The sequence below is a fragment of the Chanos chanos genome, chromosome 9, assembly GCF_902362185.1.
Source record: "Chanos chanos chromosome 9, fChaCha1.1, whole genome shotgun sequence".
NCBI classification, from domain to species: domain Eukaryota; kingdom Metazoa; phylum Chordata; class Actinopteri; order Gonorynchiformes; family Chanidae; genus Chanos; species Chanos chanos.
In genome coordinates, this window is record NC_044503.1 from 8,932,289 (window position 1) to 8,956,101 (window position 23,813).

Genomic DNA, 23,813 nt, shown 5'->3' on the forward strand with positions numbered 1-23,813 from the left:
TGCCATAGATTATACTGCTATAGAAGCTTGTGCCAAATCAAAATGACGGTCGAGTGCACAGTAAAAAAAAACAACAAAAAAACGAACTTTTCTTTTCGAGCTTCTCATGTTGCCTGAGAGACTCAAAGCTTCCATCCCCGATACTCCCTCTGTAAATCTGCTCGTCCGAATTTGCCCAGTGATTTCTTTCCCAGAGTCCTTTGGGACAGCAGTGCATTGACTGTCCGATGCACTTAGCTGCTGAGGCACTCCTGGTTTTTCCAGTTTCTCCAGCTGCAGTCAAGTGAAAGCAGGGCCTATCTGACAGCTTTCTGAAATGGTTACAAGCTTGATTCATTATGCCGAAATCATCAATCAAACCGCTTAAATGGTTTCCCCTTTACCCTCAACATCTGCTACTAGACCGGGAAACATTCTACCATTAATGACTGCCATTGCTTCAGCTGAATTCCCCCGTTTTGGATGGTTGGGGGTCCAACACGGGGATGAGGTGATATTTTAGAGAGACACTAGGAGGCAGGGTCACACTACAGTGTCCTTAACCTGCCTTGTGTTGTCATTCAACAGAATCTGAATCCTTGCCATAAGGTCCCAGTGAAAGGTTTTTTATTGCTGACTTACAAAATAAGCTGTATTCCAGTATAGTATTCATCCTAACCCTGGTGGTCTGACATGAAAATTTCATGAAATTCAGGCTAGTTTACAGTTTTGTTGAACAATGTCAAAGGTACTAACCATCACCCTTTTAGCCAAGGTCATTTTAGTTTATTTTTGAATTTTGTTTTCGTCTCTCAACATTCATCAGGCTATTTCATATGAAACCGAAATCTCTGATTTAACCTATTAATTATCATTGTGTATAAGAAACAGCAAACTGTAGAAAACACAGTCACAGAAATACACAAATACACTGTGATGCATTTAACAGAAGAACCAGTGAGTCTTTTACACACACACACGAACGGTAAATTGAGTGAAACCTGTTTCTCTTCGTTGGTTTTCTCCCTCTGCTGGCGACAGAACAAAGACTACCCTTAGCTCAGAAGGAGGCAGAGTCCTCACAAACGCCATTACATGCAAGCATCTTGGCGTGCTTTGACCACAAACTCTTCAACCAAACAAGAACACAACAGGTCCTTCAGGCTAAAGACATTTGCACAATGAAGCAGTGAGTATTCTCTTAGAACAAAGGGGGGGAGGAAGAGAGCGAGCCAAGAATTTAGAAATCAATTTCTCCCTGGCAAAGACGAATAAAGACAATTTAAACTCTTGCAGCGCTAAGTGGTTTTTCTGCTGAATTCACATTGCTATCCTTGAGAGAGAGCTAGTATTTTCCCTATTTTCTTCGAAACACAGCAGTGTCTAAGTGCAAAACAGGGATGATTATTACATTTTTTAAAAAAATTAAATTAAAAGGTCACTGAATTTAGGAACAACTTGGTTCAAATCCTGATAAGTCACTGAGTTTTATGACAGGTTTGGGGATTTTAAGGTGAATAACTTTAGCTGGTTATAATTTGCCATTGTTGGAATGAGGCAGGGAGTAACATGGGAAAATGGAAATGTAACACAGACTCCACATAACAGATGTTTGCAATATTATAATAACATATGGTCTTCATAATGTTAAAATCTCTTTTATTCTGTCATGTCCATTTGTGCAGTTAAATCACAGTATATTGGTTTTGGATCTCATAAATGGTCAGTGTAGAGTAAGTATATACTAGCCTACATCTGCTCCTTTAGAGCACTCTGAAGTGAAGCAAAAACTTCACCTTTAAACTTAAATCTTCACTTCACCAGAGCATCACCAGGCCAAAAAAATAAACCAAAACAAAACAAAAATGTTCCCCATTCAGCTCGTCGTCGAAATAAAAAGCTTTATAAGCTCTGTTTCACCCCTGAAAAGCAATATTGGAGGAGTGTGGCATGTTCCACACTGCCATGTCAAATGTGAAAGTTTAGCTGTGATTAAATATACATTGGTAGGCCAGTTACTCGGGTGGATGAGAATGTGAGTATCTGAGGTCCAGTAAAGTGAGACAGTGTTTGTACCTGTAAAGATGTCCTGACCCAACGCAGGGGACCGCCCATCTTTCCCACTAAGAGTGTGCTGAGAGGGAGTGGGGCAGTGAAGATGTTGGGAGGGGGCGGAGCCATGCAGGTGCTGAACTGATAAACACTCACTCAGGGTATCCGGCTCGAGGTGAGGGCAGGCTCTCAGCTGTCAATCAAAAAAAAAAAAAAAACACGCCCGAGAGAATTAGGCCACTAAAATAAATAACTTAAAACATACACAGCGGGTCGGCAAAAAACCACCAAAACACGTACACCAATAACAACACGTAAAAGAAAAAAATGGAAACTGTCCGCAGCGACAGTATTTTACTGCGCTTATAAAAGTTGATGCCTCCACACAGAGAGTAGATACCTAGAGAATCACTTTCTTTTTCTGTGTAATGACTCAATGTGACATGAAAAACAAGATATTCCCTGTTTGGAGGTTTAGTGCATGACTAGGCTGGAATTTGCATCGAGAAATAAGACCTAAAAATAAGCTCTCCCCCACGAGTGCCATTTAACATCATGCCGTGGCCCTTGCGTGGTGTCTGAGGACAGTGACATTTGTTCCAGTTCAAGCTGATGTAATGCCAGAGAAACGAGAGCGGACAGCAGAGGCGCGTGTGTATAAACTGGATGGGGCCCAACCAAAAGCCTTTCATAAAGAAAGCCATCAGTCTAGAGCGACATTCTCTCCGCGGCTCTCTGTATAACGGAAATGATGGACTTGAGGAGACTGATTCCTCACCACAGGCTCCCTCTCTGATTGGAACCATCAGGAAATGAGGAAGGGGAAACCCAGCTCATTTCTCCTGTTTGCAGGCCGCCAACGCTTTGACAAACGTGGATGTGGAGGCGGCGTGGGCCGATCCGCTCATGAGCATTCTTCAAGATTAACATGACAGCTCCAGCCCACAGTGCACCGTACACCCTCAGTGCCGTGTTCTGAGTAACATTTGTAAAGAGTTTGAAAAGAGTTAGGTGCTTTTTTTTTTGTTTTTTGGGGGGGGGGGGGGGGGGGGGGGCGGTTGAATATAGATTGATTTCGAAAGTTGGCACTTTAGAGTGATATAAGAGTTGGTTTGATGCATACATGTCGGTTAAATTGTTCTAAGGTGTCGGGACAGAATCTGGATCCCTGCCTGTAAAAAAAATCACGCGGCGAAAAAAACATGACGTGCACCTTCGAAAAAAAAAAAAAAGGATATTTTCTTTTAGTTCGTCGCGGCCTAGATAAAAAAAATCGGTCAGATGCGATATCTTAAAAAGAAAAACAATGATGAGAGTTTTGAATTTTGAAATAAACACCGCAGAGTGACTCATAACTAACACAAATACTTCATACTTATAATGTTTGTGAGACATTCATTTTGGAGCAACAATAAAGGTAAAAGCACATTGTTCATTGTACTCGTTGCTCTTGGAAAAGATTTAACACAAACGGCTTGTAACCATTCATAAAATCTGATTGTGTTTCAGCTTTTCACAACATGACGCTATTGGAATCCCTGCAAGCAAGATGGAGAGAGAAGCTTTGTTTGACATTTGTCCACAACATCTGGTCACAAGAGTATTGTGCACTGCAGCTTATTAACAATGGTACACGCTCACATGTGTTTCCGTTTACACTACAACGAGAAGTGAAAGGAACAGATCATTCTGCCGCCATGTAGCTCCGAACAACAATGAGTCCTTTCTTGCTCATATTTACCAGCTTTAATGAGGAATGTGCTTTTGACCATGTACATGTTGAAATGTGGTCAAATCTGATCTATTGTTAGGGAAATGATTTTCAAAGACAATTTAAATAAAACCAATTGTGCAAAGCAGTGAATAAAATGCAACTGATCATGAAGAACACCTACTGGTTATTGTTCTTTTTCAAAGCGTGCAGCTGACTAAGACGTTGGTGTTACTCTCGAGCTCTGGATATACAGTAGCCCTCAAAAAAAAAGCGAAAACTTGATTTCATCCATAAAAACTCTTTTTTTTTTTTTTTTGGCTCGGAAGCTTACCTTCCTACGCACCTGTTGCTCTTTGGCGGAGTGGATCTTGACGTGCTTGCGGAGGGAGCTGGGGTCTGTGTAGCGTTTGGTGCATCCAGGGATCTGACAGGCGTATGGTTTCTAAAACAACATTCGCATAGTTTACGTATATGAGAATCTTGATTACATTTTGTTTCCCAAAATACCGCTAAGACCATATTTCAGTTGTTGTTGTTGCTCAGTTTTTTTTTGTTTTTTTTTACCGTGTATCGTGTCAGAATTAATTATGAAACAAGATTACAGGGGCTCTTTAGAAAGCTTTCTCCAGCATCATCGTATGAGACGTATGACGTCAAACAGTCTACTTTCTTCAGAAAACGTTGGATACAAACAAAAAAAAAGGTTTCCAACACACACACACGCACAAAAAATACATCTAAGTTTTCTTGTTTTTATTTGGTTTATTTTGAGAGCTAGAGAAAGCGAGTGAAATGAAAACAGTAGGGGGGAAAAAATGAAAGACAGTACCTTTCAGCTGAGAATTCACAGAGCAGGTTGAGAAAAGAAAAGGACAGATTTCTGTTAATCTCTCAATAAATAAATATATATATATATATATAATGTATATCATAGATCAGTCTTCTTGATATATAAGATAACAAGGCTCTGACTGCAATACTTTACTGTCTGTGAGAGAGAGGATTGCTTTTTATTTTATGAGTGATGGACATTTGTCATCAAAACACATTAGCGAGCAACATCCCAAAGATATCTTTAATCTGTTGTTACTAAACTATGTTGACGTGAATCGTGTCTGATTTGTATCATTGTCATTCTCTGCCTCTCGGCGGCTAAACCCAACTGAAATGAATTAAGGATCTGACTTTTTTTCTCATTTGTAAATCAGGTCCGAATGTGCGCGTTGTGATTTTTTTTTCCCCCCCCATGTATTTTTTTTTTGTTCTAAATCAGACTGAGTCATTAAAATGAAAGTGGATAGGGCCTGCTTTATTAGTTCCTACCTATGCCTGTTCTCCAAATACCACTGTTTGTGCAAGGGGGCTCGCGGGGTAACTCGTTTCTGCGCTCTATTTGTTTTCCCGAGCAAGGCCGTACAATCTTTGCCGTTAAACGCGCCAACGACAGGGAGGGGAGAAGGCGAAAGGAAGCGAAGAAAGGAAAGAAGAAAGTTTAAAACTCTCAAGAATAAATATCATTATGGTCAAACGATTTCTTTCGGCCTTGGCAGACATTTGGCAGAGGAGCGGCACGGGAACCTTAATGTTTGGTGATGGGTAACCGGAGCGCGGGAGCTAATTGGCTGTGTCGGGGCAATAGTAAGGCAGTCAGGCAGTGACAGTTGACTGTGATAAAGCAGGGCGCCTCTGCGTGGACTCTGACTGTAGCACGAATCTGTAATGGTTTAAATTAGATTCCTTTCTCTTTGCCGTAACTTTAGAACCAGCAGAGAGACACAGCCGATCCTTGTCTCTCAGACGCACTCCACCGCTCTACAGCACGTCCCTGTGGGCCTTTACCTTCACTGAAAGACCTGAGCTTTCAATGACCTGTGTCGTCATGGTCTTCATCAGAACCAAGACTTGGGTTTTTCTCAGGTCTTCATAATGCCAGTTTGAATGTATGTTCGGTATGTACCAATCCAATTACTTGCGCACACATTTTTAACTGGTACACAAGCCTAAAAGTGTTTTTTTTGGGGTTTTTTTTTTTTTTTGACAAGGAAGAAAAACCCATTAGTTGATACGAGCAAGAAGCTGAGAATGGCGAGATTTCAATAGGGAGTATTTAATCATAACATTTGTCTAACTGTAGCCTACAGAGACACACACACACACGTGCTTACAGTGTCCAGGTGTGTACGCTGGTGCTTGGCTCGATCACTGGAGTTGCTGAAAGCTTTCTGGCAGCCAGGGTGCTGGCACAGGTACGGCTTCTCTCCTGTGTGGCTGCGCAGGTGAATCTTCAGGTTCTCCAGGCGCGAAAATGCCTTATTACAGCCTTCAAACTATAGAGAAAAGACGAAGAGAAAGGAACAAAGAGAGAGAAAGAGAGAGAGCGAGAGAGAGAGAGAGAAAAAAGAAAAGCATTATGTCCATATGGTGTGCCTGACTTAGAGCACACTGCCCCACAGGCTATGACAGTGACACACTTCAGATATCTTCTGTTTAGCATTTCACAAATTTGAGATGACTAACTACACACACACACACACACATGCATGTATGCACGCACGCACACACACACACACATGCACACACACACACATAGCACATACACATGCACACGCACACGCAGCACACACGCGCACGCGCATGCACGCGCACGCACACACATACTTGTACACACACATGAGAAATCTTGGAATTAATATTACATAGACAAATCATTCTCATTTTGCTTCCATAAGAGTTAGCGTTGTATAGCATTGTGGATACTCCTGAAGGAGAGAGAGTAGATGGTTATTTATGGTAGAATGATGAAATATTAATGACCTCATCATGGTGACAAGACCTTGCAAGATGAGCCACAGGCTGAAGTGACTGCTGCATTGCGTGTTTGTGTGTGCACGTGTAATGTAAAGCACCTGTACTGGTGAGTGTGTATGGTATGCCTATGTGTTTTTGTGTCTACATGGTTGTGTGTGTGTGTGTGTGTGTGAGAGTGCGTAGCATATGTGTGTGTTTGTAAATAATGTACAAGGCTTGATAAACAGCATTTAAAAGGGCTCTTTGAGCCCTTACCACTTTTGTTAATGAACACCCCAGATTTGTTAGTTCAGTCATTATTCATGCTAGCACCGGCATATCCTTTCACTCGGGCAAAACAGTGAAAGCAGGTCATTTTAATTCAGTGACTACTTCATTTTACCAGTGTGCTAGATGCATCCAATTCAAGTTGGGACAATAACGTAATGCCACTGACATTTCTTAAATTGAGTTCAATGCAACAGTGTATCCTCATGTAGTGTATAAAGACTATGTAAGCAGCCACAGAACCCTGACATCAATACATGTGCTCCGTGAGGTCGCCATGGGCAACGACAATTAGATCCTTCAGCCACAGTGCACTACACATGAAGACCTTCCTGTACAATTACTTACCTGTTACCCTATCTCCTAACTCCGCCTCCCAGTGCCTAAATGGACCAATCAGCAGAGTGAGGCACGGGAACTGAAGAGTGGGTGGGAGCCTCTGAGGGGTGTCTCTCTGTTGCAGAGTGGACTGAAACCTGACATTACGACACTCATCTCTATTGTTTCCTGACCTCTACCGGAGGGCTCTGCTTGGCCACAGCTCCAGTTACGCTAAAGGAGAAAGAGCCACCATTCTTCTAATGTGTCTTCAGTCACATTTGGGCTTAATGTTTGTCTCTGGTCTCCTCCATTCAGTTGAAGGGCTTTCTTTTGACGCTGATCCATTTAATATGAGCGAAACCTTAGACTGTCATGGTGCAGCAAGCTCAAGTGACCTCTATGTGTGTGTGTGTGTGTGTGTGTGTGTGTGTGTGTTTATACTCTTGAGAAAGCTCTTGGGAAGAATATTAGGCACTTACTCAGGTTTGGTGAAAGCTTGCTGAGAGAGTAAGTACCAACACAGTTCTTTATCAACAGGTTTTTGGACAATGTTCTCAATAGTAACAGTTCTCTCTCTCTCTTTCTCTCTCCCTCTGTCTCACCACACAAACACACAGACACACACACACACAGACACATACACACACACACACACACACACACACAATAGTAGATTTGTTAGATGAGAACAAACATAAACTATGTGGAAAAAAAATCCTGGAGGCAAAATATGCCATGAGCATTGATGAGCAGCCCACCCTCCAACAACAACACAAAGGCAGAAATCTGCTTGGTCAGGTCTCGTCTGGACGACTTCAAAAACATCTAAAAGTGTCAGACCCCACACTGAGTACTGGGGTTATATTATTGCAGAGTCAGAAAAATCCAAATGTACAGAACCTACAACACAGACCGTAATAAAGTCTGCAAAATGAGGCCATCCATACTCAATTGCTACTTCGGATAGGCACACTCCATGTTGACTTCTAAAATACGGCCTGAAAACGTGAGTTTTCAAAACAAACGGGGAGATTATAGATGTGCCAAATGTGTGTATTTATATTTAAGGGAAATAATCAGTCTTTTATTGCTTTCATGTATGCAATACCAATTTCAGGCGTAATTTAATTTATGAGTCCACAGAGAAAAGCTCCCTAATCATGTACAGCCTTCTATTAGCACAACAGCCCGCACCCAATGGGACAGGATGTTCAGTGTTCAGATTCAGCAAACCCAAACCTAATGGGATATTTTACCCTTGGTCAGAGTATGAGCTTCAATTTAGGGAAGCTTATGAAGCTTGATTAATGTGAACACATAGTAATTTGGGTTAAGTTTAGATTAACGTTTAAAAATCAGCTGCTTCATGGAGTCACGTGGTTAAATTAACTGCCGTTAAAGGAAACTCAGCAATTCGACACACAGACATTCACTTCCTGATAGATATCTGAATATTAACCCAGACATATGAAGACTGGGTGGTGGCTATAAGACCTTCACCAGGCATTTCAGGGCATTAGGTGGATCTGTGTGCATTCAAAATTTACCAAACAATTTAGCGTTTCCTTTCCTAAACACTGATGAGCACAGAAGGGTGGAGTAAGAGACAAGTTTAGGGAGCAAAGCCTTGGGCAGAAACTCAGCAACCACACAGGACAGCTTCTCACTCTACTTTAGCACTTTGATATTATTTATGAAAACAGTTTAGTTTCTCTAATCACATTAATTGCCTTAAACATGTTTTGCTTTCCCCGTGAAAGCCTGCTTGAAGGTAAACTGAGTGATAACCACATGAGCGTACATGGGCGGACACTGTCTGATTTCAGAAGGGGCCTCATGTAGTCGGTAAACATTTGGGGTGACAGTCTGGCGTGACGCGTCTATTGGGGCATGGAGCCGATCACGCCCCGACAGCTTACGGACGGCGGTGTGGGCACAGACTTGGGCCGGAGGAACGCGTTGCGGCCTGATGCTTTTATGGGAAATGAGCTATGACTGGCGCGGAGAAGCCCCAGCCTTCTGGCAACTAGAAGACAGCACAGCTCATTAATACCCCGCGTTGCCCGCCGATCGTCAGGAACAAGCCGGCCATTATCTGGCGGCTCTCGGAAAAGTCCCGCTCATATTGGTTGCTGACATGTCAGACAGAGCCCTGATGGAAAGCCTGGTGAAAAAGGGGAGAGCAGGGTAAAAGGAGAAAACACCGGCCTCATAAGCTCCCATTCTTGCGTAGAACTACTACTCCCGGCCCTTAACAGCCAGGGTCCTGTCACGGGGAGCCTCACCTCAATGTGCTTTTTGTGGGGAGCCACACTGAGACTTTCTCTCTTTTTCTGAAAAGTCAGAGGTCATGCACTGCAACTGTGTCGTGTGAGGGGTCCTTTGAAACTTCACACGTCCCATTATACTGTAATATCCCCCCCGAAACCTGCTCTCGCCGTCAATAGGCTAGTCCCCAAGGACCTCCGAGTCTAACAACAGCATTAGAATGTTGGGCTGGTAATAAGCTGTAAATACATTATTACTCATAATTAGTTTGCTTAAAGGAACACAGGGCTTAATGAGCACCATGGCTTCTTGTAAGCTGCATGCCTTTGCTGTAATACAACGCAGCCCTCAAATTTCTAGAGCGCTCACAAAAAATGATTTTTTTTTTCTTGCAGTTACAATCCACTTCCCATATCAAGCAGTGAAAACGCTGATTCTGGTTCGTGTTCGGTGAACGTGAGGTGTTGCGGGGGTTTACTGTAGTGCCGGGAGTATGGCGACCTGTAAAGAAAACCGTCCGACACTTTAGCGAGCGGTGAGAGAAGCAAAGCTGAAACGCAGTGTTCAAACTGGAGGCTTAGGAAACATGTGCCTTTAATCTGCCAGCTTCCAAATGCCCCCCGGCAACCACAGCAAAGAGCACAGAAACGTAAATGGATGAAATTATATCCATATGATTCAACTAGACAGTTAAAGAGAGACAGGTTCCTCTTGCGCTTCGTCAGGCAACAAAATTAAACACAGCTTCGCTAAAACATTCGCATTACATAGTTTACACATATCATTTCCACATCCCAAAAACGGCACCCCCTTTTAGCAGCCAACTTCATCCGTTGCAAATGGGGCTTAATTTGAATCAAAGATTTTTTTTTTTTTGCTTATCTCTCACTGTTAGATTGTGAGATATTCTCACACTATCGTGCCTTCCCTCCCAGTGCTGTTTCCGAAATGTTTCACTCGTTTGATTTATACGTGGTGTGATGCATACATAAATCGGTAACCCGTGAATGTTATCCAGATGGAGTGGCACACCAATGAGATAGTTGAGCCGATAAATTGTCGGAGGAAGTAGTCATGTAAATGACTGAAGAAATTGCCCCGAACAGTCGAGCAGTTCTCATGCACGCATAGTTAGGGCAGATTGAGACCTACGTGGATGGCACTGCTACAGGAAGCATCCTATGATGACTAAATTGGGCATCTCGTGTAATTATTGCTCAGTTGTGCTCTTTCAAAAAAAAAAAAAAGCACAGTTTGATGGAAATTGAAATGAAAGCAAATGATGGATTTTAGTCCTGTCGCCATGGCAACCTGGCGTTAGCCCTAGTACCGCATGTGGAAACCTGACCAAAGAACAGGAGACACACACAGTATTTTATAGGAACACTTAACCTAACACAATTCTAGGGCTTTCATTTAAATTGTTACCAGCCTCAGGACCCCTTGCCCACTAAAACGCCGGTTAGGATTTCCTCTTGACTCAGGAACTGATGAATATCTGATTGGCTGAGTGACTGGTTAAGGTAAAGAGTTAAATGGAGGGGCAAAAAGAAGAACATAACAGTTGTTTCTGTGCTAACCCTAGTCCTTATAATCAGAATCTTTATCCTGCAATCTGTAAGACAGCACACGCACTAACTGTTATTCGTTCAGACAAAACCTAAGGTTGGGATCCTGCGATGGCACTTTATTCGATACTCAAACACTGACTTTATGCTCACAGAAGAACACGTGCGGAAGGAGCCTGTTTAAAGTAACTCTCGTCGAAGTGCTTGCTTACAAACACGCAAATACAATCATGTTTCAGGCAAATGACCAAAACCATCCTGGTCTGTTCTTTAAAATCAGAGCGGACGTTGTTTAGACAACCGTCTGTATAATACCTTAACGGGAGTAAGACTGCTTGGCAGAACTGGACAACTCATACCTGGCAAATGTATTAGTGTTTTTTGTTTGGTCGTGTGCGTGCATAAGATTCATGTTTTTAGCTCTGCAATGTGTTGAATGGCGGATGCAAGGGCCTTAAACGGTCGTTTTTCAAATGAGAGTGGACATTGTTTATGCATCAATAAGCAAAACACCTTAATAGCAGTAATAGAATTTGAACAACTGTATGGACACAGCGTTGGCATGAATCAGTACTTAAAATCATGCCGCGGGATATTGTTTGCAGTTTGTGTGTTGTAAATGTTGTAAAGGAGTATTTGCTTTTAAGAATACAAAACACATGCACAATGATATAAAACCCCAACAAACTTAGGCTCACTTTACTAAAAAAAAATAAAAAAAATAAAAAAAAGTCCCGTGGTGTTGACACTGAAGTGTCAACTGCGAGCTCTACTTGCAGCAATGCTTGCAACCTGTTGATGGATTTCATGCAGGATCTTTCATTCCTCTAAGTGCCCAAGTACTTAAACTGGTCTAAGTATTTCTAATGGCTAATTAGACTGTATTACATGGCACTGGTGTCGTGACCATTAGAATAGCACTGAGCCATTAATTATAGACCCATTTGTGCAATTTGAAACTGAGTGAAAAAGGGAAAGAGAGAGAGAGGGGGGGGAGATGCAATGAAAATGCTACACATGATACTGTATAGGGGCTGAGCTTCTGACCAGGCGACGTTACTTTTGTTACTTTGTACAAATCTAGTATGTGCTTTGAATAGGCCCGGGCACAACGGAGCCCCGTCTGTCCTTGACCACTCATTCACACCTGCTTGCTTTTCTTCTTCTGTCTGGGTTGCGTTGTGAAAACGTGAAAGAAACTTTGCTTTTAATCTATCAGTTAGAATTTCCCCACAGTTATGTGAAGTGAGAGGTGCAAACTATGAAACAGCGATGGATTCCATACAAATGCAGTCAACAACGACACAGTTTCTTAAATTTATACACAGAGATGAGCTGTAGTCCAGAGGACCCGTGGGTAAGGTTGGACCTGAGGGTGTTTGACAGTTTGTGCAAGTGTTATTCCGACGATTTTATCATACCTTTAAGCCATGGTCATAGCCCTAAATAAGGAACCGTCTAGAACAAGCACAACAGGGTGCCACATAAGGCAAAAATACCCTCTTTCATTTTCCCCTCTGCTCTTGCTTGTACATCATTATTCCTGAACGAAAGAGTTGACACAGCTGAGTGTCTCATGGCCACTTAGGAACTGCACTATATCTCTAACAGGATGACAAATAAACATCCAAGAGAGCCCAACGGTTGCCAAGTCAAACACCTTCATGTCAAAGTCTCAATGCCAGTCGAGGGAGAAGACAAAAAAGTATGAAATTGGACGACGGGCCAAGATGGCACGGTGTTTTGGAGGAGCAGTCATGTATAGAGAAACGAGGAGGAGGAGTAACACCCGTCTCAGAAAACAAACCAAAAGAATGTTTCGCACAACTGAAAACAAGAGTAAAAACGACAGTTAATCAAACGTGCCGAAGCTGAATTAGAATGGAGCCGTCCCACTCTGGTTGTCCTTTGCGAGCCAGCGTTTTACTTCTATCCTAAAATCCACTCCAGTCAAACAGCAACAGTCATGTGATTTTTTTTTTCTTTTTACCACACACACGTCTCCAGTCATTTCAATTTACCTTTTCCTTTTTTTAGTAAAATGGGCCATATTCCAAAAACAAAACAAAACAAAACAAACAAAAAAAAATGAGTATCCTATTGATGATGCTATTTTATAGAATTGTACCCTTGGAATTTGAAATTGCTTTCTTTACTCAAATACCTCAGAGAAAAGGAGAAAAGAAAAAAAAGCTCAAAAAAAAGAACAAGGGCCCACTGTCTCTTGATATTCCACAGCAAATGTTTTCATATTTATGGTGTATTTAACTTGAAATTTCTCATCACACATTTGTTTACATTACCAGTAATGTGAGTCTGGCCCTGGCTGCCTTGTAATGTTTGCCAGTGAAAGTGCTCTGTACATTACAAAACTTTTTTTTCTTTTCCCCAAACGTTAAATGCATTTCCCATCTGCGTAGTAAATTGTGCATAACCTAATCTCCTTTTTGGCATTGTTCTTTGAGATATGAATTTGGCTCACTGAGCAAGTTTTTTTTTTTTACATTTGAATAGGATAAAACACAAGCATTAATACAATTCCATGTAAGTATTTTCTTAATTTTTACAACTGATGAAACAATAGCTGGCATTTGGCAATGGAAATAATGTGTGGTACATCTTTTCTGATTTTTCTGTTTGTTTGGAAACAATACCCTTAGCCCCCCTCTCAAATTTTCTTATTTAATATCAGATCAAATTTGGGGAATAAAGGGATCAAATTTAACATATCTGCTCTGAAGTCATATTGCATTTCTTATTAGAGTTGAACGGGTGCATCAAATAGGAACAAAATGGTATTTTGGAAAAACAGCATGTTGTTTCTTTGTCCTTTGTGATTTTTTTCAATCACTAAAGGAAAATTAGGATTGTGTGTGTGTGTGTGTGTGTGTGTGTGTGTGTGTGCGTGTGCGTGTGCATGTGCGTGCGCGTGTGTGTGTGTTGCTGTTCCTCATTGGATGTGATTGAGTAACTCTACACAATAGTGATGCCAGAGCTGTGGCTTATACAACAGGCCTCTGTTCTCCAACAAAAACCAGCAGTGGATTTGGTGGCAGTGTAAAGCAGTGAGATGAGTAAAGGAATGTTTTTGGAATGTTATCTGGAATGTTATTACAGTGTTGGGAATGTTATTGGGAATTTTATTGGGCATGTTCATGGGAAGAAAGTTAGTGTGGGATGGCGGTGAGTAAAATGGGCCGAACGGCTTTTCGAGAAACCATAGAGATAAATGTTTCTGTGATACAGTTCCATATGAAACAGAGGAATTGCTCTGAGGACTTGACAGTGTAAACAGACAAGCGCCTTTGGAGAACGTGAACAGGCTTTCTGGCCTGGAATGAATAGTTTCGCAGGGAGAGCTCTAATTGCCCTGTTGAATTCCAGCTGTGAGTCAGCGTTACAGTGCAGTGTGTACCGCCAAGAGCCCATACGCTACCAAAATGCTCCGTAGCATTTGCTCCTAGCTCCAGTTAAACTGGATAATTTCATCTTTAAAATCTCCACAATTGGTACCTCTACTATGGAATTATGAAACTTTTTTTTTTTTTTTGATGAACACAACAACATGCAAACAAACCAATAAAATTCATACACAGTTTCTTCATCCCAAAGGCCATCAGAAGACTCCTTGGCAATAGTATCTGGGCCTTAAACAGGCCACTGTGGAGATGGGTCGAGGCTGAAGTGTGGCATTTTTATAAAAGGCCCTGTTACTACAGTGTTTACAGAGACGGTAAATTTGGTCTGGTAGATGTGTGTTCCAGCAGTGTGCGCTGCGTCTCTCTGTGGTTCCCTCTGTCTCTCTCTCTGACCTCCAAGCCCCTGCTTGCATCAGTGTACCTCAGAACACTGAAAGATTTACTACTGCTGTTGCTCTGCCTTTCTGAGGTATTTACTCACGGTGGTTTCAGGGGAATGTTTGTGGAGAGGCTAGATGTGATGCAAATTGTGTCTCGACTCTCTGAGCTCTTACTATAAAGTTACCTGGGGATGGACTATGCCCAAAAAAATAAAGAGAAAACTTCACAATGAAAAGGATGCCCCCACCTATGAATATATATACATATATATTTTTTTAATGATTCAGGCTGTCTTTAAAGTCTTAAAATATGGAAATCCAGGTCAGTTAACTGAACCAAAGCTCTCCCGCTCTATTAAAACAGGAACAGACAGTCAATTAAATGACTAAAATTAAAAAATGTGTTTCCTGCAGATTGATCCAACACAGAGGATGTAGCCTACCTAAAAAAAAAAAGAGGCCTCATAGCATCACTAATGTTATTTCAGAATAACTCCAATCAGAGGTCTTTCCACAGTTCACTGGCCAAATAGCTTGACAAATGAGGGTAACGTTTCAAGTGGCCTTTGACTTTGCATTATGGTTATTAGAAGACTATGGGGAGCCTCCATTGTCCGTATCTTGTATGATCAGACTAAATTACATTGATTACTTTGTACAGAAATCCCTTTGCACATGTTCTAAAGCATTCCCAGTTTGCTCCAAGGTCATGGCGCTGATTCTGTGGAGACCTGAGGAACCAGAGTGGAACCTTAAGCATTGGCTGAATTTGGTCCCCTCTGTGTATTAGTAAACTGATACAGCCCACTCGCAAGGTTAAACTGATTAAGGCCCTGGATCTGAAACAATTATGACACAATGTTGGAGCAATGCGCTATCGGCCTCAGTTAAAACTCCAACATTTCAGAATCATGACTATGATTCAATGTTAAGGAAATTTACGAAATTAAACACTCAGAAATATATTCCATTCCAGATAAATGCAATTATGACAAATGAAATTTAGACTAACAACACTTTGATACCTGGTTACACATTCTGGAACTCCATTGCCCATTTCACATGGACTAAGCCATACTCCACATAATACACGTTTTTAAATGCCTGCAAGCCATTCAAATATACCACTACTACTATGGATCAGATACCTGTTGATAATTAACACATAAAACAATTAAATAAATCTGAGAAGACCACGCAACAAGGAATAGAACAAGAGTTTAAAAAGGAAGAGAGAGAGAGAGAGAGAGAGACTGGATTGCATTACTGTGACGATTGACTGGAAACCTTTTATGACTTGACAGGAACTTGGCCTTGTGTACTCGACAAGGAAAACAAGCAAGATCCATCCATCCCCCAGCCTTTCATTCCCCGGCCAAAACATCAGTCTTCTGACAACTTTCAGACATTTTCTGCCAGAAGTTTCATCATGTTAATATATGTATCACATATGGTCTCTGTTGCTCAACTATTAGCATGACAATAATGCAGTCTGCTGGTAAATAATAACGGGAATGCTATCCCAAAACATGATAAGCTTCTGATTCTAATTCAGCGATTTAATAAACGTCATCATGAAGACTACATCTGACTAATCACTATGAGACAAAATGAAATGACCAAATGGTTTAAAAGGTGGACAGGGTCTCATAAGGACACAGAGATCCAGTGCTAACTACACAAATGTCAGGACAGAAAATCTACACTATCCCATGGGTAGAGAACAATTTAAACACAGTCTCATACATGTGTATGTGTCTTCTTAATTCTTTTTGAAGAAGTGGAAGCTTTTCCTATGTGGCGTTGACATCCCAGGAAACAGAACAAAACGAAACGGCCTTGAATCCGACCCTTAGGCATCAGGTAGCCAGTGCTACCTGCTAGCGCAGGACTCTGAGAGATAGCTGGGGCTAAGCTGAGCAGACAGGCCTGGGATGTCAGCAGCTTATTCTGGTACAAACACATTAATATCAATGTCACTCGCCGCCTCAGCCAAGCGCCCAGACGGCTCTGATTTCAGCATGTGCTCAGGGAAAAGTCGGATCATGCGCACACCTCACTTTTAATTAGCTAATGGCACTCGCCGTTTCATCTCTGGCATCTGTGTTGATTGCTCACAAAAGAGTCCATTTACTCTAAACACGCCATCTTGGCAAACTTCTGTGCTGTATGTCTCAACGTCTGCTTCTGGGGAATTCTGAGGCCCAGCTCAAAAATCGGTCTAATAAATCTTTATATACATACGTTTGCTGGTTTCACACGAGCGAAAAAAAAAAAAAGGAAAAAAGGAAATTCCATGATCTATGCTTTTTTTTTCCAGCAGGTTTCCAATTTTCCTTGAAGCAAAAGTCTGTGTGTTGAAAATGTTAAACTAGAGTGGCTTCCCTCATTTAAGTGAGGGTGGCACCATATTCAGCTGTTGTGAAAATACATTTAAAAAAAAAAAGAAGAAGAAGAAGAAGAACATTTAAAAACAAACAAACAAAACAAAACCAAAAAAAGTATAAAAATCCAATCTGAAATGAGGCATCTGACATTTAAATGTGGGAAACAATGGCAAATACACTCAACTCGGTGGCAAAAAAGTATTTCCTGAGAATGCTGTCAGATTCATGTAAATGTGTTTCTCATAAAAATTCTGTATTTCCATATGCTCCCACTCCTCTCTGACTCAAACCACTGATAACACAAACCATTGCCTGTTTTATAACTTTGGAGCAAATGAAATAAATAGTGCAAACACTGATGATAATGATGATGATAATGGTGATGACGAAAATGGGGCAAGATGACTATTCCAAATAATTTCTTTAATTGGTGTATAATTCATTTCTATGTTAATGGACATTTAAAATTCATTGATTCTACTTTCTCTTATTGACTCAATTTGAAAAGAAAAATACTAAAAGACATAGAGAGAGAAAAAAAAAGAGAGAACTTCCAAACACAAGCCAGGCACAAAATCAACAACCATTATAATCTCTGCAATTTTATCCCTCATTTGCACAAGATATTTGTTCACAGCATAATAACAAAATACAGTGGTTACCACCGTTAATCATTTCCCATATTATTCCCCTCAGCTCTTTAACCAGAACAAGCATAAATACAGCGAACAGTAAAGGCCCAGAGGACGAAATAAAAACGGCTTATGGAGACTGAAATGTTCATGAACTCATATATGGGTGTGTCCTGCAATCCTTATACAGACACTAACCGCACTTAGATGAGGGAAACTAAGGGATGGTTTATGCTTGTGAGTAACTTGCCTGTCACTGATGTCTCATAAGAAACAACTAAATAATTTAAAAAGGCCGCTCTGTACACATGCAACACCACCACACCCAGTACCGTGACCACCTGATACTAAATGATTATGAGAAGATTAATTCAGCCTCCATACATGCATCGTACGTTAAAGCCTAGATATTAACGTAATGAAATTGTATTCCTCCTTTCCGGGGATGGAGGGAATTCAATAAAGTGAAGTTTCTTTGTGTCCTAGACTTGATGTGAAATTTATTCTCCCCAATTTGATCAGACGAATCTATTTCATGACTAACTCCAAAAGACGAACGGATGAATATTCACGTGAATTTCGGGATTCACAGGGTGGTGATCCGAGACATCAAATCCACTGAATTTGCTCAGATAAACCACTAAGATATCAAACCCTGGGACAACGACAGAACCAAGATCAATGGATATATTTTTAATATTAATGCAGACAAGAGAAAAAAAAATGCAATAAACTAAAATAACACTCGAATTAGGCATGAAACACAACAGGATATTGCAGTGAGATTATGTCGTTTCCTCTTTACTGCCTTTCTCCCTCCCTGTCCGACTACCACAAAACAGCCTGAGGTGCTTGTTAATTGGAGGGGTGAACTAAAAGTACCTCTCAAACTTTACAGAACTTTTAAAAGTCTGCTGTTTACAGATGAAGCCGCATTTTACGTGCGGCGATATAAAAACCAAGTCAGGTACGGACAGGGACAGAGACGCAAGTCCGAGAAGGGCTTGTGTTGTGATAATGACTTTTTTCTGCCAAGGCGCCACATGAGACAAATGCAGTGCAGCTGGGCAAGAGGGGAGTGTTATGTTTGGATGTGAGGAACTCTTGCCTCATGAACGCTCCCTGGAATCTGCCGTTGGAAAGATAATAAAGGGATTAGCTGGGTTTTTTCTGGAGCATTTTATCCTAAATCAAAACGTCTCATCTGTTTCCTCTGCGCAAAATAGCTGGAATACCAGGATGCCTTTGTCTATTGCTTGAGTAGCCTGTACACAATATGTATCACTCAAAACTGTCTTCCTGTGGAAGTCACAGAAAGACACAGACTCTACCGGCCAGAGAAGGGCCACCGTACGCACCAGAAAGGGGGTCTTACGCATTCACGTATTTGTATCTTTCTCAAAGTCAAAGCAACTCTTTCAGGGACTGCAAATGTCACATGAAAAACAAAAAGACCTTTTCTATCTTAATAAGTCCTTCAGCCATATTCCTCTGTATGTACTGTGGTCATGATGTCTCAATAAGTTACTTGTATTTAGGAGCAGTGCCTCTTGGTGTAGTAGGCCACACGGTTACACTAGCTCTGGCAACAATTTGGGCCCAGCTCTAGAACAATCATAGCTCCATATGTTTGTGTGTGTGTCTGTGTGTCTGTGTGTGTGTGTGTGTGTGTGTGTGAGATTGAGCTGTGTTTTCTCTCTTACTGGAGTGCGTGGAGTAGCCATGGGCTTTCACCATGCTCTGCAATGGTGTCAAACACATTTGCTACAATACTCTGATTTGTTCCTATGTAAGCATCTGGTAAGCATTCCTCAATTTAAAAAAAAAAAGAGTTTGTTTGCCATCCTGTCTTATCAGTGAGCTGAATCAGAACTGGCTCTTCAAACATATCTCAAGTAAGACTTCCAGACTGGACACAGAGCTCTGAAACACACTCTCGAGAGGCAGAATGAAAGGAAAAAGAAACTGTGAAACTAAACAAGAAAAAAAAACCCCCTAACATATAATGTATACACAGCAACTCTGAAATAACGAAAGCAATGACTTGAGGAAAACAGTGAATTATTTCCAGATCTTCACAGTTTGTATCTCAGTATGTAAACTAACACAGAAATCTGGTGGCACAGGATCGAGGAGATTTACACCGACCTGGACCGACACCGACATCTGGGCTCCCACCAGTTTTAAACCATAGTCCACAAGTTAAACCATAGTCTACCCCCGAGACCAGAAAAGAGAACTCATTATCAATCCAAAAGTACTGCTAAATATGAACAAATAGGAATGTTACCACTCAGACTTATTATACGTATCAATTTACATCTGGATTTTATTGACATGAGGTTGAGACAGATTATTTTAATACAAAAAGGTATCTTGGGACTTTGTGGAATAGGCAGACTTCAAAACAATCTGTTCAAATATCCGTGCAATAAAAGGCTTTTTGGACGACGTTTCAAATATGAAATAGAATATATCTGACAAGAAATCAAACATATCTCTGAGTTGAGCAAGTCAGGGGATTTCAGTGGTCATCTCCTCTATTTCTTTCTCTCTTTTTTTTTTAACTAGACTACTACATTTTTCCAGCTGTTTGATTTGGATGAAAAGCCAATTCACTTAATACTTGTGGGACGGCTAAACATTTAAACCACCCATTTAAAGGGATCAAGTGCATGCATTGTTTGGTTATGTTAAACAGATGTGTTGGTTTTCCAAGATCTCAATCACTTGGTCTAAAAAAAGTGCTTCATGAAAATAAACATGGTTTCACCCTACACAAATTGTGGACTAATTGTGTATTTGGACAAAGTCATTGGTAAGGTTGGAGGGCTTTTTCTGTTGAGTGGGGAATGCAGAGGAATGGCAGTTTGACATTGATTAGTGTGTTGACTTGTGGAATTTGAGAGCTTTACCTGGATGAATTAGGTTTCAGCACAGTTCTGTTTATACATACACAAGCTACAAGTCCAATTAAATGCCCAAAGCACTCGACAGAAAAGTTATGCATGGAGAAGAAATCGTAATTTTGTTCTTGTCATTTTCTGTTTAGTCGTGGAAAAATTGTTTGAGAAGCTCAACAAGGTTTCAGAAACCTTTAATTATTAAGTTCTCATTACTGCATGTATTTATTTATACACTCACATAGTTCTAAAATTGCCTTTCTAATAAGTTACCTACATAATACTTTTATACTTATTATTATTATTAACTGTACATAAAAACTATGGTTATAGTTATTCATTTGTAGTTAAAATTGATGTTTGTTTTGAAGTGATTTTGCTATTGCTTTTAGTTTTTGTCTCTGAAAGTGAAAAAGATCACACTCAATAAAACCTGTGTGATTTCTCAATCCCTGTGCATCACTTTGAAAGGTTACTGTGAGCCACCGCTAACAACTAAATGATTTTAATGTGTGTACCACAGTTGACACATATTACACTCTGCAAATCAGCAGTTATTTCCATGGAAACTCACCATACACTTGTTGGGTTTCTCCCCAGAATGGACCCTCATGTGGATGAGCAGCTTGTAGCGAGCATTGAAGGGTTTGTAACGGCGGATGCACCCGGCCCAGAAGCAGGTGAAGTCCTCGCCTTTGCGCTGGTCGATGTGTACCTTCTCAATATGCCTCACCAACTCCTCCTGCTGCTCGTAGGCAGCGCTGCAGTCAATCCAGCGGCAAACTTGTTTATCGTTGAACGCGCCCGCGTCCTCCCTGTCCCCTGCTTGGTTGGAACCTGTCCCGTGCTGTCCGGCCAGTGGTGAGGGCTTGGGCGCAGGCAGCAGGGAAGATGACGTGGTCTGGCCCTGTAGGTGCAGAAGGGTACCAGGGCCAGAGCCCACATATTGATGCAGGTGGTAGGGTGGGGGCATGGAGGGCCGTGGGGGGGCTGTAGGGTGGGGGTGGACGCGGTGATGCCCACGGGTCGTCAGGTGGTGGTAATGATGGTGAAAGAGCTCCTCCTCGGTGGGGGAGTACTCGTCCAGCGGCTCCTGTTTCAGTACCCCGGCCCGTTGGCAACCCTCCAACACAGAGCCTGACTGCAGAGACCCACTCATCAGAGTCCCGCTCATCAACAGGCCCAGACCCTCCATACCAACCCCGCAGCCTGACTGCATGGAGCCGGTCTCCTCGCACGGCCCTGCCTCGGGCTCCACGGATGACACTGACGAAGATGAGGAAGAGGAGGAAGAGAGTGACAGCAGGCAGGCAGCGGGAGAAGGTAGCTGGCAGGTCTCCTGTAAAGGCTGAGGGCTGGAGGGAAGCGGCAGGTTTTTGGAGGGAGTGCTAGGCGTCCGGTGGAGGCTAGCAGTGGGGGGTGAAGGGTTGGTCCGCAGCCCGTTTACGCAGGCCACCACGGACATCTGGGACGAGCAGATTATGGCGGTGATATCGATCCCCTCGGAGGAGGCGGTGCTGGCAGCGGCCGACTGGGACAGGCAACGTCTCTTCAGGCTGCTCGCGTGGAGGAGCCGCGCTGAATGACGTGAGTTGCCTGGGGACAATGACAGCGGGGAGGAGCCATCTTCATTATTAAATGGGTACGCGGCCGCCGCTGCCGAAAGCGCGCTCGCTAAGCTGCTGCCGCCACTGCCGCAGCTACCGCTGCTGCTGTGTGGAGTTTCCATCTCGGGAGGGGCCCCTCGTCCCGCTCCCATCCCAGCTCTCCCGCTCGAAAACGGGCCCTGGGGGGACGAAAGCCCAAGCCCCGTCGGGATTTTGTAGCCTAGGGAACCCTCCTGTTTGATCGGGTAGGTGAGAGACGCCCTATCACCGTTTAAGCTGCCGCAGTTGCTACCCAGCGAAGGGGAGCTGAGGTTCCTCTGAAAGCCGGCGGACCTGCAGGGAGGGAGCACACCCAGAGGAACATGAGCAGTATTGGGCTAAATGCAGGCGGAGAATATGAGCGCTATTAGCTGCCTGCTGTTGATAGATAAAGGCCAGGACTGTCTGGGCTCTGCCAAGTCATCCTTCCCACAAACTGTACTTTCAGATACTACACAACAGCAGAGCTCTGTACTCAAGAGCTGGCAAACTGCTCACACTCCCTTCTCTGACGTCTATGTTCAAACATGGCTGCAACCGGGCTAAAAGCATCACAGTCTCAAGCATTTCCTACCGCCCCCGATCATGTCATTATACTCTACTCCGGCTTGTTTTTAAAGGCACGTATAACCAATACAGTCTAGAGTGCTTTGGGGAATAGAATTTGGGATGGATTTGGTAACTGTGGCGACATTTAAACAGTGGTTACATCTACTGGAAATGCTCTGGAGCCAAGCCATGAATAAATAATGCAGGAAACTTGGCCCCAACTAGTTATGAATGGGTATTTAAGACTAAGAAAGGAGAGGGAATGATATAGAGAAGCCATCAGCAAGTGCGTTTGACAGCCTTTGATGACACAAGGGGGTTAACCCAAGCCTACATGCTGGATAAATAGGAGTCACCTGGTTTGTTGGTATAATGGTGGCCTCTGAGGGGTCAGCGTTTACAATACTGTGCATTATTGTGGGAATCTTTGCCCTGTGAATGGAGGAGAGGTCATATTTCTCCATGTGTCGCTCTGATCTTTTCCATAATCATTCATGTCAGTTCCCTCATTATGGATTTTGTGCAAAGCTCCTGAGTGATGTGAGAAGGCCCCTCTTTTTCTGTCTGTGAAGGACTCATCTTTGTCCCCCCCTCCCCCCGTTTCCGTACGTGGCGCAGGGAAAAAGCTAACGCTAGCACGTCCGAGGAATTGAGACCACTACTTTATTCGCGGTTCAGAAAAAAGTCACTGCTCTCAGGGCTGCCATATTCTGTCTGGCTACGGCAACAGCATTCAGATACAATGTAGAGGATTCAGATGTTGAACCAAAAGCACTTTGGACTGCAATCAGTACTGTCAAATAGATTAAATGGTGGGTGTCAAGTATATTGTATGTGTACAGAAGCCAGCGGGATTGATGGCAGCTTTTTACAAGCCACTCATCATGGGCTAATGCAAGCCAGCAATCCTTTCACGGCTG

The 23,813-nt window shown here is 42.4% G+C and overlaps 1 protein-coding gene across 1 annotated transcript in view; it reads right to left on the reverse strand.

The window, feature by feature from the left end:
- Positions 1–23,813, reverse strand: part of glis1b (GLIS family zinc finger 1b) — a 39,558-nt gene that overhangs the window by 10,076 nt on the left and 5,669 nt on the right. Inside the window, exons 3-7 of the mRNA XM_030784381.1 lie at positions 21,273–22,638; positions 5,911–6,072; positions 4,077–4,187; positions 2,137–2,224; positions 2,056–2,085 (exon numbers count right to left, since the gene is read on the reverse strand). Of these exons, the coding sequence (XP_030640241.1) occupies positions 2,056–2,085; positions 2,137–2,224; positions 4,077–4,187; positions 5,911–6,072; positions 21,273–22,638 (1,757 nt within the window). The remainder of the gene's footprint in view (positions 1–2,055; positions 2,086–2,136; positions 2,225–4,076; positions 4,188–5,910; positions 6,073–21,272; positions 22,639–23,813) is intronic.